The 19,964-nt window shown below is 53.2% G+C and overlaps 1 protein-coding gene across 5 annotated transcripts in view; it reads left to right on the top strand.

Annotated features, from left to right (window-relative positions):
• Positions 1-9,525: 9,525 nt before the first annotated feature.
• Positions 9,526-19,964, top strand: part of FSTL4 (follistatin like 4) — a 360,281-nt gene continuing 349,842 nt past the window's right edge. For 4 of the 5 annotated variants that reach the window (XR_016236093.1, XR_016236092.1, XM_051844203.3 and 1 more), the window contains exons 1-2: positions 9,612-9,750; positions 16,989-17,124. Coding sequence is in view for 2 of the 5 variants with exons in the window: in XM_051844203.3 (XP_051700163.3) it covers positions 16,999-17,124 (126 nt within the window). In the remaining 3 variants the exon portion in view is untranslated. Of the gene's footprint in view, positions 9,751-16,988; positions 17,125-19,964 lie in introns of all 5 variants that reach the window. The other variant, XR_016236091.1, reaches the window with a different exon arrangement.

The following is a 19,964-nucleotide window of genomic DNA, read 5'->3' as shown; positions in this document are numbered from 1 at the left end:
AGAAAAAGTCTTACATTATCTAAGCTTACAAATCATTAGCCTACAAGAAGAACAGCAAAATATGCAAAGCAAGAAGGAAGGAAATCATGAAGAAAAGTTCATGACTTTAAATTAAAATAAAATGGAGAAAATTAAAACACAAGGAGATGGTTCTTGGAAAAAGAATGAAACTGATAAACCTCTAGCAAGAATGACAAAGAAGGCTGAAGTCACAAATTGTCCGTGTCAGGTGTGTAATGAGTTATCACTACAGACCCTGCAGACATCAGGTGGAGAACAAGGTAATAGTAACGACAGCTCTGCACAGATACGATCAGCTCCCCCAGTAGTACATACATAATTTAAATAGTCCTGCAACTATTAAGGACATTGAATTAATAATTAAGAACGTCATCAAAAGGAAATATGGGGCCGGTGCCGCGGCTCACTAGGCTAATCCTCCACCTTGCGGCACCAGCACACCGGGTTCTAGTCCCGGTTGGGGCACCGGATTCTGTCCCAGTTGCCCCTCTTCCAGGCCAGCTCTCTGCTGTGGCCAGGGAGTGCAGTGGAGGATGGCCCAAGTGCTTGGGCCCTGCACCCCATGGGAGACCAGGAGAAGTACCTGGTTCCTGCCATTGGATCAGCGCGGTGCGCCAGCCGCGGCAGCCATTGGAGGGTGAACCAACGGCAAAGGAAGACCTTTCTCTCTCTCTCTCTCACTGTCCACTCTGCCTGTCAAAAAAAAAAAAAAAAAGGAAATATGTATCTCGATTTCTCTGGAGAATTGTATCAAATCTTTAAGGAATTAATACCAATTCTCCACACTCTCTTCCAGAAAAGGGAACAGGGACCATGTCCTGTTCACTGCACAAAGCTGGTATTACCCTGATACCCAAACCAGATGTTCTTCCTGAGTAAAAATTCTTAACAAAATATTGTCAGAGAATTCAGCAAAATATAAAAAGAATGATGTAACGTGAGGAATAAATAAAAAAAAACTGACAAACAGCTGGTCATAGAAACAAAAACCAAAATAAATGCAGAGATTTGCTCAACATAATGTCCATTCTCCCCAAACTGATATATGGGTTTAACATAACTGTTACTAAAATCAAAGCAGAGTATTTTTGTAGGTGCAGACAAGATCATTATAAATTTTATGTGGAGGAGGGCAGTGGGTTAGGCTGCTACTTGGAATGCCAACATCCCATATCGGAGCATAGATTTGATTTTGGCTACTCTGCCTCTGATCCATCTCCCTGTGAATGTGCCTGGGAAGGCAGCAGCAGATGGTCCAAGTCCTTGGGCCCCTGCCACCCATGTGGGCTCCTGACTTCAGGATGGAGTTCCAAGCCCCTGGCTTCGGGTTGGACCAGCTCTGGCATTTGGAGATATTTGGGCAATGAAGGAATGGATAGAAGATCTCTTTCTCACTTTGCCCTTCACATAAATAAGTGAATCTTTAAAAATACTAAACAGTTAAATAAAAAAGCTCCATAACCCAATTAGAAAGCGGCCAAAAGAGAAGGAAACCTGTTTCACCAAAGAAGATGCACAGATGACAAATTCCAGAGGAAACCATGCTGAACGTCTTCAGCTGTTAGGGAGATGCATGCTAAAGCCACAGCCAGACATCACTGCATACTTATCAGAAAGGCTGAAATGAAAAACAGTGACATGGGGTGAGTGCTGTAGTGCAGTGGGTTAAGCCGCCACTTCGATGCCCACAGCCCATATCATGGTGCTGGGTTCAAGTCCTGGCTACTCTAGGTTTCTGATCCACCTTCCTGTCAGTGCACCTGGGAGGCAACAGATGCTAACCCAAGTGCTTGGGTTCCTCTGTAGGAGATGTAAATGGAGCTCCTGGTTCCTGGCTTTGGTCTAGCCCAGGTCTGGGGGTTGTTGGCATTTGGAGAGTGAACCAGTGGGTGGAAGATCTCTCTATCTCTCTCTCTTTGTGTCTGTTACTCTACCCTTCAAATAAATAAAAATTGACATTTTAAAAAATGGCAGCACAAAATTGGGCAATATGCAGAGAAATGGAAGCAGCCGGACATTGCTGGTGGGAACGTCAAACGTGTGGTAGAAACAATCTTCTGCAAGCCTGCAGCTGCACCCGTGGGCATTTATCCCAGAGAAACAAAAACTCCTGTTCATACGAAAACCTGCGCGCACATGTTTACAGTAACGCTATTCACAGTAGCCAGAAAAATGAAAACAGCCTGGGTGGTTAACCAAATGTGGTCTTTCCATCCTGCGGAATACTACTCAGTCCTACAAGAGAGAAAACCCTGATGCGTAAAACCCCTGGGAGCTAGCTCTGGGTGACCGTACTGTGTGCAAAAAAGTCCATTCTCGAAAGGTTACACATTGCATGGCTCCTGTTATAGGACATTCTGGAAATGACGAGGAATTCTAGAAATAAGACAAGATCAGCAGTTGCTAGGGTTTAGGGAAGAGGTGAGTGTGGCCATGGAAGGGCCCAGGAGGGAGAGTTCTGTGTCTGGACGGGCTCAGTGGCCTGGCTGTGACACTGTGCCATGCGTGGGACGTCACCACTGGAGGAGGCTGGGAGAAGGGCACACAGGGCCCTTTGGCTTTATGTCTTGTAATTGCTTATGAATCTATAATTATTTCAAATAAAGCGCTTAATCAGAAAATCAGTAGGTGATGTTATTAGACTTGTTTCCTCTTGTCATCGAAGACCGAGAGGCTGTTGGTGAATGACGGAGTGTGCGGTGCTTGGGGGAGGTCAGCCGAGGACACGCCTGGCTCCTGTCCCCGCTTCATCTCTTGGCTGAACAGCAGTGACTTAGGGGATGCCTGAGGCTGTTGAAGTTTTTAATTGTTTGTCTTCTCAGCCATATATGTTTGGTTTGTGCCCGTAATAGACTGTGTTTAAAGACTAGAAACATAAGGAACCCAGTGATGAAATACAAGATAATTAGGAGCAAAAAATGGTAAGTCTATAATTCTGCTTCAAAATTACCTTCCCCAATCTGCAAATTGCATTCATCTGATAAAAATCCTTCTATAGAACATCAAGATGTCTTTCGTACTTCAAAAACAGTGTTAAAAAGAGAAAATAGGGTGATAATTATATCCAGTTTGGCTTTCCATTTGTCGAGAATAAAGGCTCCAGCCACACCTCTGTTATTTGCAGAGGCCTTGCCAATAGTGGCCTGAAATCTCCGTCCTGTAATGTTTAAGGAAAACATTGATATGTAAAAATGAAACAGCAGTGTTTTTAAGCATAAAATTCCAGAATTCCACACATCATTTCCTGGGAGACAGTTTTGCCATACTTGATCCTGTCTCAAGGAGTTAACGTTCAGATACTTTTTAGTATATATTCAGTTCCCAAACTAGATATCACTTATCATTTTTAGTATGTCTTTCAGGAAATTAGGCTTGCTTTCATATGACACAATAAAAATTAACTATTATGTATGTGTTGTCAAAGGACTCAAAATGAAGCTTGTCAGTATCGGCTGTATATTAGAAATATTGTTAATGATGGCATCAAAGCAAACTTTAGAAAGACAATATTTAACATGGTTCTCTGAAATAATTTGCTTAAAATTGCAAATCACTCCTCATCACACGCTACACCAAAATGGCAAAACTATTTTAAACTGTTTTGAGGAGGGTTGTAGTGAAAGGCATTTGCAAGTCACATATGGCTGGCAATGTGGACGTGTGTGCACGCATCTGTCAGCCTCAAAGCGTCCTGTTCTTGTCACTTGCGATGTTCCGCGGTCTTTTGTCTCCAGAGCAGTGAGGAATAGAGGGTGCTGGCTAACTTCACAGGCTGCCATCTAAGGAGCGACCAGGCCCGACCCTGCACAGCTCCCGAGACCAGCGAGATGGGGCGCGTCCGGGGCGGAGTGGCTGTGGACTGCCTGTGCTCCCTCACGGGAGACTGCCGTCCGTCTGAGCGCCTGTGGCAGTGGAGACCTTACTCTTGGACTAGCGTGGAGATCTTGGCAGAAGAAGCCGAGATGATGTCAGTGTTCCTCGTGCCCGCCTCCCGTGCTCTGTCTGCAGCCAGTCTTAACAATGCGGCAGGCTTTTATTGACATGTTGGCTTCTTGCTTGTTGGGTGTGTTTTCCACTTTCAGTAAAGGAAAGCCCTAAGGCAGCTGACTTATGTAGGAAGGGAAATTGAGATCTCCAGCTACAGGAGCTGCTGAGTTGGTCATTTCGGCAGCTCCTCAGGGCCTGGTTCTTCCCCTTGCCTGTCCGTCCTACCCCTGTGGAACAGCTCGGCCGCTCTGAGGGCCACACGTAGGTGGCCGTGGGTCTCGTGGTTCCCTGTGATTACTGACAGAACCAAGAGGGCAGAGATGACTTCCCCTTCTCCCTGAGCCTCTCTTCATCTCCTCTGCTGGCCTCTCCTCTCTCCTTGGCCAGAACTGGCTCTCCTGCTCACTTCTTGGCTTGGGGCTCCATGATGGCTGAGTCCATTTTGGAGCTTAGACGCCTGAAAGGAATTGACATTCGGTAGGCAGAGAAGAGGAGGGCGATCTGTCTGCGTGGTCTTCAGGACTGCACGTGTGGTTTTGATCTGATACGGCAGGAGTTCCGGTGAGGACGATGAAGTGAACACACAGATAGGTTCAGAATGTCAGATCCCCAGGCACCTGTCTGCAGGACATGCATGCAGAGGTAGGCACTGGCTGCCTGGCCCACGTGCACCCTGGGTAACGGGTACCAAATCGCATGGTGATTACGAGGTCGGGCGCTGAGTGGAATCGTAGCTTTGCCGTTTGCCAGCCAATTTGCCTTAGATAAGCCATATAACTTCTTCAGCTTAATTCATAAGATGGGATCTTACAGAGCCGTGAGGACGGCATGAATCAGGACCCAGCGAGTGCTAGGACTGGTGCCCCACACGTGGGTGGCAATCAGCACACATCAGGCGCTGGTTTGATGGCAGGGATGATGATAATCGCTCAGACGTGACTTGGGGCCTCTGAACAGCTGAACGGCTGGTCTTCCCCGCCCTCTGCCTGCTCTCACTCTTGCCGCTGGGCCCTCTCCCTTCTACTTGGCCTGATTTCCACGAAGCAGCCAGAGTGATCTGTTGAAAACATACAGCAGATCATGTTATTCTCCTGTTTGGACCCCGGGGGCTCCCGTTACACGTAAAATCAGATCTCAAGTCCACACTTAGAGCAGCCTCCAGGGCCCAGCGGGACCTGAGGCTTGCTCACCCTTCTACCTTCTGCAACCATCTGCCTGCTCTTCCATGTAGCCCCATTGGCCCGGTTCACACCCAGCCAGTTCCTCCACCATGTTCTTTGTGCCCGAACACTCTTCCCACTACATCTGCCTCAGAGAGACCTCTGTCATCTGCTGTCTTGAAACCAGCCACCCCTCTGATCTCCAGGTGTCTCGCAGCCTGGATTCTCTAGAAGACAGAGGACAGGGGAAAGCGCGCATGTTCTGGCTTGTACTTTGTGGAGCAGGAGTGCAGGCCAGGGAAGCCGGGGCAGGGAGGGACAAGCACACTGGCAGAGCAGGCTGCAGTCCTGTCGCAAGCATAGCTGCGTGTTGGGTCTCCAAGGAGATGCAGAGAGGACAGGGGGCAGGGGCACTGCGCCCCAGGTCAGAGCATCCAGGGAGGAAAGGGGACTTGGTCAGCTGGCAGCCTCCTGCACCCCATCTCCCACTGGCCCAAGTCCCACTGGCTCTTGGGTTGTGAACTCCCCCACACATGTCCAGGAGGCAGGGCACACAGGTGTCAGCTGGTGTCATGGGGATTCCTTCTTGGTCTCTGTTAGTGGCAACAGCATCCAAGGGGGCTTGGCTCTGAGACTGCTCAACAGCCTGGAACAGTTGATAGGGCTGCTCTGGCCAGGAAGCAGGGCAGGTGGTCAAGGCCTCAGGCAGGGGTGGGGGCACAGGCCTGGGGAGTTCCGTGAGCCGAGTCTAGTACTGGCTGCTTGTCCGTGTCTTGCATGGCTGTCGTCTTTGTAGCACTCAAGAAGGTCCACCATGATTTTATATATTCGTGTGAATGGAACACAGGCCAGGGGTCTTCAGAAAAGTGCGTGGCAAATCCATGCTCTGAAGGAACTATGGGTGGATTTCACAGTGGTTTTGCATCGGAATAGACTTGTCTCTGGATGCCTTTTCTCCATGCACATTTTGAAGTACCCTCCTTTCCCAAGAAAGCAAGCTCCCTGCACAAAGAGCTCACCTCTCTGGGTGATCCCTCTTCAAGATCGCCATGCTACGTACATGACACGGAGCGCTTTGTCATGACAGTCTGTGTACCGAGGAGGCAGCCCTCCTTTGGCTGCCCTACTGTGGGCTCCTGTCCTTTCTGCTCAAGAATATGTGATTCTCTGTGACCTGGAAGCAGATCCTTAGCATCCCCAAATGCTGCACTGTGGGTGTGGAAATCTTGGCTCAGCTGGGCTTTCTTTCTGCCTGCTATGGAGGTAGCCCCTGGGAGGCTGCTGGGACTGTGGTCTCCGGGACAATGCCAAGGTGAGGGTGTATGTTCATCTCCCTCCCTGCCACCATCCACGACTGGATCCATCCCTGGATCTGCTCGTTTGTCCTGACTTCCGCATTCCAATTCCTGCTCCAAACCTCTTTCTCACTACCTTGAAAATGCTCCGCACTCATACTTACCTCTTGAATGAATACCTTACTTACCTGCAGGCTCACTGCTTTTCTCCATAAATCCAAGTGGAAAACAATTATTTCTGAGTGTGGTTTTATAGTGTTAAGCTTCGCTTATGAGATTCACGATCTAATGTTTTCTGTAAACCATATGTACAGTCATTCTAGGATTCCCTTAACGTCTTGGGTCCCTCAGTAATCACTGAAAAAGTTGGCATTAGTATTAGACCGAGGGGCACACCTGAGAGGCAGAAACAAGAGCCAGAAGGACGGGACTGATTCCAGCTCACTGGGCTCACCGGGTGCAGAGACCAGCGATGGGTCCAGCCCTTACGCTGTCCAGCCAGGACTCCCCTAAGCCAAGGCAGCATCTTCGGTGCACTGCACGGTTTTCTTTGAAGACCTACACAGACATTCTGGGGACAGAGAGCACAATGTTAGGTTATATCCGCCAAGGAAGCTTTTCCTGCCTTTTCTTGTCTTCCCGCATGACTTTCTCGTCTGATATGAAGGGAATTCAAAAATTCGTTGAAAAATGGAAATAACAGTTGATTATTTGGGTGCAAAAAATTCAGGTCCATGCGAGTTGTTTGCTTTTTCTGTGATCTTTTGAAGAGTCTTTGTATTCCTGGGCACGGTCTGACGAGGCCAGTGAGGGTCTCCCTGGAAAAACCTGAGCCCCAACCAGTGATGGGGACACTGTGGGTAGAATCTGGAGGATGTGCCTGGTTGGCTTCTGGCCCTGTGGCCCTGGGCTATTTCTGGTACCCGGATGTGTGCAACTACAATCAGAAATGACATTTTTCATCACATGGTTGTGTTTTTGATGAATAGAAATAGAAAGAGAGGTTTAAATCTGGAAAAGTGGGAAGTTGAGACTTGCTCATCTTGTAAAAGTATGTTCACAAGCTCCTGTTGTGTGTTTCTCTGAGTCTGTCTGGCTGATCCAGGCACCAACAATTTAGAGTGAGGCTGGGGGCAGCGATCTGAACCTAGCATCCCTTTCAGCACCCTCATTCCAAATGCACTGCATTGTGTGAAATTTGAAATTTTTTTTCTAAGAATCCTAAGAACCAGCATGCTGGCAAGTCCTGAAACAAGTTTCAGGAAGATTCTGAAATTCCCCCTGTGAAACCCAGCCTGCTCTTCAGCGGGGCTGCACTATGAAGCCAACAGCTGCCTGGGAAGGCAATGGGGCTGAGCGGCTCCAGCAGGTGTCACGGTCTCCTGATGCCATGTCCTGGAGGCTTGTTTCACTTCGTCATTCACGCGTCACCTTTTTATTCCAACGTGACTTTTAATTCATAGCTCACTCCAGATGTCAGCCTCATCTCTAAGGGGTGCTCCATGCATCTGGTTAGCAGCAATCACATTCGCCCTCGTTGGGAAGCTTGACGAAGTCTGGTGCCTGTTCTCTGCCTTAAACACACCCCTTTCTGATCCTGGTCAGCGCACAGACCCCGACTTACATTTGACCTTGAGTTATCAAAAAACCCAATTAAGCCCACACACCAGAGCCTTGCTTTTGCCATGCAATAAGGCCAGTAGGTTGACTCAGGGACTTTGTGCTGAGCTGAGAACAGAGATCTGCTGTTCCAAATGCCTCTGGGAGCAGAGCTGAACCCAGCCCCCAGCGGTGGGTAGGGGGCTCCACTTGACTACAGGCATGCAGTGACATTCCAGGGGGAGGCCCAGCACACCCCCAACTTCCCTGCCCAGCCTCTCTTCTCTGTTTCCTGGGAGGGAAAGCGCCTGCTTCCCCAGCGCAGCTGCAGAGGATCCGGCCTGCTGCAGCCTGCGAGGCGCAGTCCTGGGCGGCCACATCTGGGAGAGCACGGGGCAGGCACTCTGAGGATGGGCTGGCCTCTGCCCTTCCGAGCACAAGTCGTGGTTTGCACTTGGGACGTCAGCCCTCGTGGACAGACAGGGAAACTGGCGCATGTGGCAGAGCTCTGAGGGATGCACAGCCGGATCCCGGCAAGCAGCCGAGCCGAAGGAGACCTGCTGACCCTCCGTGCCTGTCTGCGTTGTCTTCCTGCTGTTTTCCTAATCTCATCCTCAGAAATCTCTGCTGTCGCCTCCTCCAGGCCAGGGGAGCTCACAAAGGTCTGGAGTGGCCCCCCGCAGCAGGGAGGTCACCTGGGACCCACAGAGCAGCAGGCGGGCCGTCAGTTCCTGCCCGCTGGCCTGGCCAGGGCCTGCCTTCTGGGTGTGAGGCCACGCCAAGGCTGCAGCACCAGCACCCAGAGAGCCAGAGCTGTCCTGGAGGTGTTTCCAGCACTCAGTCCGGGGATGAGATTGTGGGCGGCAGCCAGCGCAGGCATGTCCTATGTTACCGAACAGAGGGGACCTTGGCCCCAGCTCTGTCAGGCCAGGCAAATGCCGCCTGGCAGCTGTCCTCTATCGCAGGATCTGCTCAGATTCTGTGGCTAGGGGAGCGCTGATTGAGAACTAAAACTTTGCTCTTTCTCAGGCTGTTGGCTCTCTACTGAGGGAACTGTGCCCCAGTGCCTCCGGAGATAGCTCAGGCCATAGCCTGGGCCCTGGCCCCCGATTGAGAGGAATTGCGCACCTGGAGAGCACAGCCTTGGGGGCCGGCCTGGGAAGGAGCCTAGAGGGGGAAGCAGAGAGGAAGGGGTGGGGGTGGGGTCGCGGGAGGGGAGACGCGGGTGCTGCAGCGGAGCTCACGCGAGTCCAGGGTCGAAAACGGCCCTGATCCTTTCCCCGAGGCCGGCCGGAGGTGGCCCCAGCGCGCCCAGAGTCCTGGAGCCCAGCGTGCGCGCCCGGCCGCTCCGCGTACCTGCCGCGGGCGCCGCGCGGATCTGACCCGCAGGCGGGCGGGCGGCGCGCACAGGTGGCGGCGATTGGGCAGGCGGGGCCGGGAGGGTGACGTCACGGGCTCCGGTCCCGGCGGCTGAAATAGGGCAGCGGCGGCGGCGGTGGCACAGCAGCGGGCAGCGGCGGCGCAGGCAGCCGGAGCCTCGGCAGCTTCCCGCGCGCCTGGGACACGCCGACAGCCCGCCGGACAGACCGAAGGACGCGGGGCCGGGTTGCCGCCGTCTCCGCGGGGCGCTTCCTCCCGCACGCTTGAGTCCGGCCACCTGGTCTTCTCAGCGGCCCGGGCCGCCTCAGGTGAGCGGGCGCAGCTCGGGAGCGGGCGCGGGGAGGGAGCCGAGCCGCCGCCGCCGCCGCCGCCGCCGCCGCCGCCAGCGCGTCCCGCGGCGCTCCGCCGGGGTCCCGCTGCCCGCAGCTCCGCGTCTCGCTGCAGGGCCCGGCGCGGGCGCTCGCTCGCCCGCCCGCCCTCACTACCCGTGGCGGGAGTGCCAAGTTTGCCAGGCGCGGGACCACAGGGCCGGGGCTCGGCACGACTCCCCCGGCCGGGGCTCGGACTCGAGGTAGAGGCTGAGGCGCCGTGGTTCGTGGCTGAGGTCTGCGGCGGGGACCGGAGTGATCCCGCAGGCGCGCGGGGTGCCACGCAGAACCGCTCGGGCCGAGCCCGCGGCTCGTGCCCGCCTCGGAGACCCCACAGGCTCCTCTCTTGGGCTCCTTATCCCTAGCGGCGTCAGCGGAGCCAGGGGAGCGAAGGCACCCGGGCTCGGACCCATGCCCTTGGCTGCGGGTTGGGGCGCGAGGCGGGCGTCCTGGGCACCTGCTGTCCCCGGCTTTGCGGGGAAACTTGCGTCTCCTTGCTGCAGCCCGAAGGGCGCGCTGCGCCTCGCCGGGCCCTGGCTAGGGAGGCTGGCCGCGGAGGAGGCTGGAGGGGAGAGAATCCGGGCGCAAGGCGGACCCAGGCAGCCCGCGGCCCTCTTTCTGCTGGCCAGGGTCACCCCCCGGGGAGTCTCGGCTGAGCTCTGTGCTCCGGGGACGGTCGGGCTGAGGCTCGGTCCAAAGAGAGCTTGGGCTGTGGGTGGTCTCCGCCCCGCTGTGCGCCCGCAGAAGGAAGATAGCCGTTCCAAGTTTTGGGGGTACCCGGACATCGCGGGCAGGGCACTCCGCCGCGGGCGCGTGTCGCCTGCAGTTTAGGGACAAGCTGACCCGCTGACGCGACAGTGCCCCTCGCAGGTTCCCCGGGCTCTGCCACCTGAGGACTTCGGAGCTCCCAGTGTCGAGGGAACCGAGGCCCGCAGGAAGCGGACGGTGGCTGGCAGGTGCTAGTCCGGGCGAGCGTCCCGCGCAGCGCGTCGCCTCCCGCACGTTCCCGGAGCCCAGCCGCGGCGCTGAGAGGTCCCGGGCGCTGTGCAGCCCACTTCGCTCCCGGCGCCAGCCCCGTGCTGCGGGCCCCGCGCTCCCCTCTAGGTGTCGCTTCCGCCGAGCTTTCTCGCGGCGGGAGAACAGCGCCCGCGCCTGCCGGCTGCTGGCCAGAGCGCCCCAGGGCCCGGCGTGCACGCGTCCGCTGGCGGTCTGCGGGCCAGGATTTTAGCGGGAAGTGGCGAGGTCACGGCCCACGGCACGATCGGTGCGGGGTGCGGGGGTGAGGTGGCGGGCGCGACTTGGCTCCAAGGTTCCGAGCTGTTTAAGGCTGGTTTAGAGGAAGTAAGAGGTGGTCTTTGATGGCATCTTCTCCGTCCCGCGGTGGACCAGTTTCCCCAGGGCAAGCCCAGGGCCTGGTGGGGCTGGGGGTGAGGAGGGGTTCCCGGGGAAGCCCTGGTCAGGGGAGTGGCAGTGTGGTTTCCGTGACACCGGCCCCAGGGCCCCACGCCGGGGGTGATGGCCGGCAGGCCGGGTCTGCTTCCTGTTTGCCTGCAAGTGTTGTGTTCGCTTGTCCCTGACCACTCCCGCCACAGCTGGGGGCAGGTGGGCTTTCTTTCTCCCACCTGGGAATAAAGACCTCACTGTCTCCCAAGCCTTGGGACTGGGCTGCAGGTCACGGAAGAAACCAGACTGCTTGGGTGTCTGTATTAAGGTGGAAGCTACCCCAGCGCCTTTCCTTTTAGAATTCTGTGGTCCCCCTTCAGTTTGTGGGTTCTTGAAAGGCTCTTTCTCTTATCTTCCGTAGGGCTGCAGGGAGAACTGGAGCCAGTGGGGGGGGGGGGTCGGATCTCCTGCCTCCTGCCCACCTTCCATCCGTTCAGGATTCCACTGAGAGCTGCAGGAGTTCTGATTTTTTTTAAGGGACCTCATGTGATTTTTTGTTTGATTTAACACAATTTCAGAGACTGGCGTTGAACAGTCAAGATAAAAAAAAAAAAAAAACAACTCGTTGAACAGTCAAGATAAAAAAAAAAAAAAACTCCCTTAATTCCTAACTTGTGTTTTTGGGTATTCTAGCAAAACCCGCCTTCTTGTCTTGCTTGTGTGCGGGTGGGCGGATGTTCCTGCTTTGATGAAATGGCATCTTGTTTCAAGAGCACTTGTTTCATTGTGTTCCTTCACGCGTGGCACAAGGCAGGAGATGCCTGCTGACACAGAACCCGGTGCTTAAGAGCTATAACCTCAAGGTGGCACGGCAAGGGTTAGGGAAGTCACACGTGGGCGTGTGAACATGGCACTAGAATAACTCTCACTTATTAAACAGAAATACAGAGTAGATCACTAATAGAAATTGACATCGAACTTCCTTGCGGTTTCTCCCAAGATTAGACTGAAATGCTTCCACGCTTAACTTCCCTGGGTTTGTGTTTTTGGAACTGGCTTGGGAAATTTGAACCCTTTTCTTTGTTCCTAGAGCATTCCCAAATCAAGAGCAGGGTCTGAGGCTTTGTGAAGGAGTTACCTGGCTGACAGCCTCAGGGTCCAGGTTGGGGCTGATTGGCTGCTTCCCTCTTAACCTTGGGCAGCCACGTGGAGGAGGGCTCTGTGCAGGGCCTGCCGTGCACAGGGCAGCACACCTGCAACAATCCACTAGGGCTGAGACTTTTCTTGAAAAGAAGGGTGGAAATGCAGCCGCCTCAGGGTTGCTCATCTTACTGCTGTCCCCTTCGAGGCTCCTGGTTTGCTCAGTTCTTCCAAAGAGTCTTTGAACTTCTGGTCCTGTTCTCCGTAAGAGGAGCCATCTCCATGTGGTTTACTAGCTGTTGTGGCGAAGTTGCTGTGCTCTCCGAGAGACCCAGAGAGAAAACAGGGGCAACACTGTCCCCAAAGCTCTCCAGGCTAGAATTTCTACTCCTGCCCACAGGCCTGGAACAACAAACAGAGGTTTGTGTTAAACTCCTTGCCTCTTACCGTGCTCGGTAGGCAAGCTGGTGTGCGTGCTCTGCGTGGTGCAGATTTTGGAATATTAACACCTTTAGCTCCTGAGCAATTTGCATTCCTACATCACACATTTCCAACTTTCTTTGAAAAACAAGGCCGTGTGAAGAATGCTACATCACACTAATTTGTAGTCTATGATTTTAAGTATAAATAAAAAGTACAGATGTCAGCTGATTTTGTAACACCCGAAAATCTTGTGGGTTTCATGAAGAGGGTGGGCAATCTGCTGGGGGCTCCACCAGCGCTGACAAAAGCCATAGTGCTCGACAGACAATGTCGACTGACACGGTGTGTGCACGTTCGCAGCCATGTAAGAAACCAAACCTTGCCTACGGCAGGAGGCTAGGATTTTAGTCCGGGTCTGGCTGTTGCCGTGGCCTCAAACCGTAAATGAATTTCTGCACCTGAGCTGCACCTGATCCTGCTGACTCAGGTGGGAACCACAGAGGCAGCAGGCAAAGCCCCCACTCTTTAAGATGATCGGTTGTGAACATCAAAGGTTGCAGCTGGAGTCTTTGGGAGGAAAAGGTGGTCCTGGGTGGATCTGTGACGGCTTAGGATTTAGTGAGAGTTGTATGATGCTTCTAAACCTAAACTGATCTCAAAGGGAGCTCTAGGGTGGAAACGGTTTGCGCTTTCCCTGACGGCAGCCCCTCTCCCCAGCTTGGTGATGGAAGAGCCCTCTCCTCCCCTCCATCCAAAAGCAATTTGAACTTGAGACGTCTGGGTGTGTTAATGGACTCGCTCCCCCAGGTGTCTGTTGCTGCACAGTTGCCTGGGCCCCATCCTGGGCTGCCGTTTCAGAGCATGAGCAGCTCGACTCGTACCCCCTGCTCTGTGTCTTGGCCTTGGATGGTTGGGGTCACGAGTGAAGGAGGGCAGGTCCTGGAGGTTTTCAGAGAAAAGGAGAGACTCTGGTCCCCAGGGGCCCCCCCATTCTATGACAAATCACTGTTTAGCAAAATGAAACACTGCTAAGTGTTGAGAAGAAATGCAAGATGCGGATTAAGTGTGTAGACCCGGGGGTCTCCTGCCTCGCTGGGAATCGCAGCTCTGCCATTCATTTGCCACGTGCCTTTGACAGGTGCTTAACCTCTCTATGACTCTGTTGCCTCTGCCATCTGACTAGGAGTAGTCATTGCCCTCTGCAAGGAGTAGAAGCACGAGGATTAGGAGATAATGCCTGTAAAGCATTTAGAATAGTAGCTTGACACCTAGCAATCACTGTGGAAGTGTGAACCCGCTAGTCTCTACTTGGTTATTAGACAGATCATCAAAATTGATTTACACCCAGTATTAATTCTTTTATTATGAACCATGCTGTCATAAAACTTGAGATGTCAATTTTTAGGATACTGCTAGAGATGTCAAGAGTTGTCAATCACTCTAACAGTAGAAGGACATAAAGAATGGATTTTATTTGGGTGTTTTGCCGTTAATAACAGAACACCATATGTAACTGGTCTTCCATTAGTAGGCAGATTGAAAATGGAATGCACAGTTTTGTATCTTGTCTATTTCCTAACTCCAGGAGTTGGCATCTGTACGTTGCTTGGAATGGATTTTGGTTGTCTGGCTGTTTTTAGTTTATTTGGGTGAGGAGGCTTGAAAAACGAGAGGAACAGACTTCACTGTTAGTGTTTTTGCCTTGAGCAATGTTTGGTACTGGATACGCAGGAAAAATGAAAAGGGGTAGGAAGCAGTATCTTTCTGGCTCTAGCTTCAATGGCCATGGCTGTTTTGTTTCTAATTTGAGAGGCAGAGGGACAGAGAGGGAGAGAGGCGGAGAGTGCTTCTACCCATTGGTTCACTCCCCAGTGAGCTAATTCACCTGCTGAAGGTGGGAGCCAGGAACTCAATCCAGGTCTCCCACGTGGGTGATAGGAGCTCAGTTCCTGGTGCACCATACTGCCTGCCAGGCTCTGTATTAGCAGGAGCTGGAGCCGGGAGTCAAACCCCGGCCCTGACAGGGGATGCAGGAGTCCTGATGGGCATCTAAACCGCTAGGCTGGCTACCTCCTCCCCACCTCTAGCTCCTCTGACTGTGAAAACCTGGGCTGGTGTTGTGGTGCAGCAGGTCCAGTGGCCACCTGCAGTGCTGGCGTCCCATGTGGATGCCAGTTCATGTCTTGGCTGCTCCACTTCCAGTCCAGCTCCCTGCTGATGCACCTGCGAAAGCATTGGAGACACAGAAGAGGCTCCTGGCTTTGACCTCGTGCAGCCCTAGCCGTTGTGGCTAGATGGGGAGTGAACCAGCAGGTGGAAGATCTTTCTGTTTCTCCCTCTTTCTCTGTAACTCTGCCTTTCAAATAAATCTTTTTTAAAAACTGCTAAAACCTAGTAGCTGCCTTCTGTGGGCTCTGGAATGTGGCTTTGTCTTCAGAAAAAGATAATTTATGGAGAGTAGGGTGTCACCTATTTATTTTTAGAAAACCAGTTGCAATATGGGAGAGACGTTTTGATACTCTGCTTGATTTTTTTTCCCCTTCCTCCTCCTCATCCCTGTAAGAATTCACACACCCCCAGCTACAGGGCTGGAGTAGGAGAGTGGTGCTGGGTGGCAGCTGTGAGCACTGCCGGCCTCTTGGGTGGCAGTAGCTGAAGCTGCACTCCTGGGCCCCACTTGCCCTTCCCCCTAGGGCGCAGCAGGTGCTACTGGGGGCGAGGCTGCGGTCTTCACGTCCTATTCACTGGCCACTGGCCTCTGCCCAGCAGCTCAGCTTCCACTAACAGGTGTCAAAGATGATCCATTGAAGAAACAAATGTCGGAGCAGGAGCCTCTGGACTCTTTTTAAAATAAGGAGACACCTTCTCTTAAAACACGGTCACCCCTTGTAACCTTGCCTTTTCATCGGCCGGTGTTATATGCCCGTAATTTCTAGTCTGACTTCTCCTCCCTGTGGACAGTTCTGTCTCCAGCCAGAAATGGAGAGCGAAGGCAGAAAGGCATCTCGCTGGGGTGTGGACGGCAGCTAGAGCGAGCCTGGCGTGCAGCAGGAGTGTGTTGGGCAGCCCTGGCTCCACCCTGGGGATTGGATGATGGCCTCCACCCCTTTGATTAGGGTAGGGCTCCTCCAGGCTGGTGGCTGGCGGAGTGCCAGGGGTGCAGTGCTTAGACTGGGAGTCCCTCAAGCACCCGGACATCTCTTACTTGGACACCTGCTGCAGCCCTGCTCTGGGCAGGGTCCCGCGGGGTGCTGCCCTCTAAGGAGCCCAAGTTCTCATTTCAGCAGCCATGACTCAGGGTGAAGTGTGTCCCACGTGGAGTGAAGCAGTAGATCGCATGGTGCGTGCACAAATCCTGGCGCCCTAACGTTTTGTCGAGTGACAGTCGTGGCGCTGCGTGAGGGGTTCCGTCTGGCTGTGTTTTGCAGTCAGAAATGCTGAAATTACAGCCAGTGTGTTCACAATGGAGGCATTTTTTTTTAAGTGCAGCTAATTGGACCAGTGGGCTGATCTGAGTGATCCTTCCTTTGGCACCGTGCGGAGCCCACGGTGGGAGCGAGGTGGTGGTGCAGCTGCCCTGTGATGTCCTCATCCTCATCTTCCCTGGGCTGCCTTGAATCCCCGCTGCTTGTTTTCCAGGACAGCAGGCCACGACCTTAGCCGTCCCCCTCCAGGCTGTGGAAATCGCACTGCGGTTAGATGCTCGGGTCCTGCTGTAAAGATGATCGGTTCTGAAACTGAAATCCTGGAGCTGACCATGCCGTGGTGAAGCTCTGTCCCTGGCAAACCGAGACCAGTCGGGATTCCTCATCAGCGTTTCATGAGCCCTGGCTGTGTGCCGGGCCCTCGATGCTTTCTCAGGAAACTGAGGCAGGCGCGTGCAGTACCACACAGCAGTGACCCGGCTGTCTCGCCCTGGTTTGTTCTTGTGGATGTTGTGGTGGGCGGCGTGTCAAGGGGGTTTCTTCATGGCAGGTGGCGTTCTGGAGTGTTCTTCCTGTCTGGTGCTGGCTCCTTCAGTCCCGCGCTGTGAGGTGTGAGTGATTGGCCCCATTTTAGAGATGAGTAAAGCAAGGCTGGGAGGTGATGTTTCTTCTGCAGAGTAGGGTGGATGGGCTGGTGCCACAATTTAAATTCAGGCCTGCCTGGTGCCGGGCGCATGTCCCGACTCGCCCTGGCTCGCTGTCCATTTGACAATGCTTTGCTCTGACTGTTTGTCATTGTCTCAACAGACACAGCAAAATGGAACTGGGAAGCTTTCGGCTGCGTCTTGCACTGCTCGGGACCTCCCTCATGGCCGTGCTGGGACGTCTGGATCCAGCAGCCCACGGAGGCCTGAACGTGGGCGTGGAGGAGACCCGGGCGGAGGTACAGTCACGTAACAGCTGATGCAACATTGCAAACTGGTCCGATGTCAGTGTTAGTCTCTCCCCCTCCACCTTCAGTTTAGGTCAGTCAGAGCGCAGTGGGAATTGAAATTGTGATCCCCTTTTGTTGGGGGCCAGAAGGAAGGAACCTGAGTTGGTGTGGACGGGAGGTATCTGTTACGCCGTAAGCCACGGCTCCAGAATCTCTCAGATGCTGACCGTGTGTTCTAAAACCAAGTGCTGGCCACGTGGTTAGCCTTCCACAAAGACCCTCTAGAGAGTGGCCTCCCTGTGTATTTAATAAAACGCCGAGAAGGCAGACTAATTGGTGGAGCACACCCGTGTGAATTAATGAAGTATTTTAATTATAAGATGTTTGAACGGAGTGGATGACTTTTCAGGTATGCAGATAAAAGGAAGGCAGAGCGGGGACTGGCAGAGAGTGGTCCTGTGGGACCCTGCTTTAATGAACAGATAAGAATGATGAATGGCGTGCTAGGTGTATGTAAACGCTCCAGCAGAACTCGGAAAACTGGTTCCGACACCTCCCTGGAGGCTGTGGATCTACTGCTAATTGCCTCGTGAACCCCGGTCTTGCATCCTAAAGAGCCTTCGTCATCTTCGCCCTGGCCCAGGGCTAGGCGGTGGGCCGCGAACTGGGGGTTCGTGGGAACATGGGCTCCCTGCACCAGAGGCTTTGTGCTTGCTCAGCCTTAAGAAACGGAGACCTCCCCCCACCCTGTCATTAGCAACCCCCGGGATTTTGTCTCTGCAGTGATGAATGTGAATTCTTGCCAGGGACCTCCCCAGGGTATTTTTATTCTCCTGGCTTCCTTGAAGCAGCCCCTCGTCTGTTCTCTGCACTCCCGTCCGTCCTGTGCATTGAGAAATAGAAAATACCTCAAAAAGTCACCAGTAGCAGACAGTGAGTGAGGATCTGCTGGGTGTCGGGACGATTAATGCACTGTTTGATCAGAAGACACCGTCTCCTTCCGTTATTGCTTAATTGGTATGCAGGCCCAGACCTGCCCTCCTCAGTCTTCGGGGAGCTCCAGAAGTAATTTCAGGCACACTTGTGCTGCTGCTGTTGGTGTGGCTGGCCTTTGTGGTGAGCGGATGATTGCACAGAAGCACCGTCTCTCCCATCTAAATCCATGAAGGACACAACTTAATGCTGGCTCGACAGAGTCTGGCAGCCGAGCCGCTGGGAGAGCGGAGTGTCCCACGTGGGAGCGACTGCGTCGTGTGCTCACGTCTGCACACCAAGCACAGGGATCACTTACATCCTGCAAATGCCTTGGTAAATATTTACCAGCAAAGCACCCAGGCAGACAGGATCACTCTCCTTCCTATTGGGGCTCATCAACATCAACCCAATGTCTCATTCCAATTAAAAATGGCAAGCCAATTAAGGTGAGATTTGGCTGGAGGTAAACTGAAGGTAAATTAATATTAACCCGGGGCCTTTTATCTTAGCGGTTAACGCCCTCATAGGCTGCCCACCAAGCAGAAAGCTCATTCTGGGGCGTCTGGGTCTGGGGCCGCTGTACTGCTCCCCCTCCCCCACCACCCGTGCTGCTGCTTCTGGAGAGGGGAGCGATGACTCTGCAGAAGCTCGGACGCACGCACAACCGCCCCATCGATTGTAGTTTTCGGCCACGGCTTTGGCTTTTGCAGCGTTTTAACTTCTACTCGGGGAGTCTGCATGCATCGGTGGTCCAGGGAGGTGGCAATCGTGTGCACAACGCGCCCAGTGAAAGCTTAGCTCCGGAGCAGAATGTTTGTTTTAATCCATTTGTTTGCTGACCTGATGACAGCGCATGCACGTCCCCCCAGGCAGGTGCCCTTACTCACCAGGGTCCCCGTGCCTTCTCTCCCCATGTCTGAGTCTTCCCTCCTCCAAGGAGCTCTGGTTCTTTCCTTTCCCCTAGAATCTTCTTTTGGCCACTGTTGGTAACATTTGGTGTGGCTTTCTGAACTCAGAGTTCCTTTGTTTTTCTCCTTACTCTTACACTTCTGTTTTCACATATGGATGAAGCCAGTCTCTCTCTCTCTCTCTCTCTCTCTCTCTCTCTTTCTCTTTCTCTTTCTCTTTCTCTTTCTCTTTCTCTCTCAAGATTCATTTATTTACTTATTTGAAAGGCAAAGTTACAGAGAAAGGGAGAGGGAGAGGGAGAATCTTCACTCTCCGGATGGCCACCACAGCCAAGGCTGGGCCAGGCCACAGCCAGGGGCTTAGGCACTGGGGCCGTCATCCGCTGTGTCCCCAAGTGCGTTAGCAGGAAGCTGGATTTGAAGAGGAACAGCCACTACTCAAGCCAGCACAGTTATATGGGAGTCTGGTGTCGCAAGCAGTGGCTTAACCTGTTGCTCCTAAACACAGGCCCCTGAAGCCAGTCTTATTTATCGCTCTCTTCTTGACAGTGTCTGCTAATTGCATGATCAGGTAGAGCTGCACTCTGTTTTAAAGCCAGTTGTTGTGTAGGCAACATCAGTGCTGGTCATGATGTCACTCTGGTACTGTGAAATTCAGATGACACTGAGGTATATTTCAGTGCATGGTGTACCTGCCGAGGGAGCAGGTTCATTTCTTGTGGGAGCATGAGCGGTCTCGCCAGCCAATCTGTGAGCAGCTGTGGTTGAGGCAGGCTTGTGTCTGACCAATATCCCGAGTCGTCTTTGCATCTAGTAGTTTCTATGTGGTTTCCTCTTTGCATTATAGCTGTGGATACAGCCATAGCTCACGGGCCATACCGTAGTAAACTCCTTGAGAAGTGTGCTTGGCTTTAGTTCCTGGGAAAAACCCAAAAAGCGTCTTCTAAACCTGACGAAGTAAAAAAT

The sequence above is a fragment of the Oryctolagus cuniculus genome, chromosome 6 (genome assembly GCF_051225735.1).
Source record: "Oryctolagus cuniculus isolate XC-2025 breed Fujian yellow rabbit chromosome 6, ASM5122573v1, whole genome shotgun sequence".
Taxonomy (NCBI): domain Eukaryota; kingdom Metazoa; phylum Chordata; class Mammalia; order Lagomorpha; family Leporidae; genus Oryctolagus; species Oryctolagus cuniculus.
The sequence above is the reverse complement of the archived record's forward strand: the minus strand, read 5'-3'. Positions and strand labels throughout refer to the sequence as shown.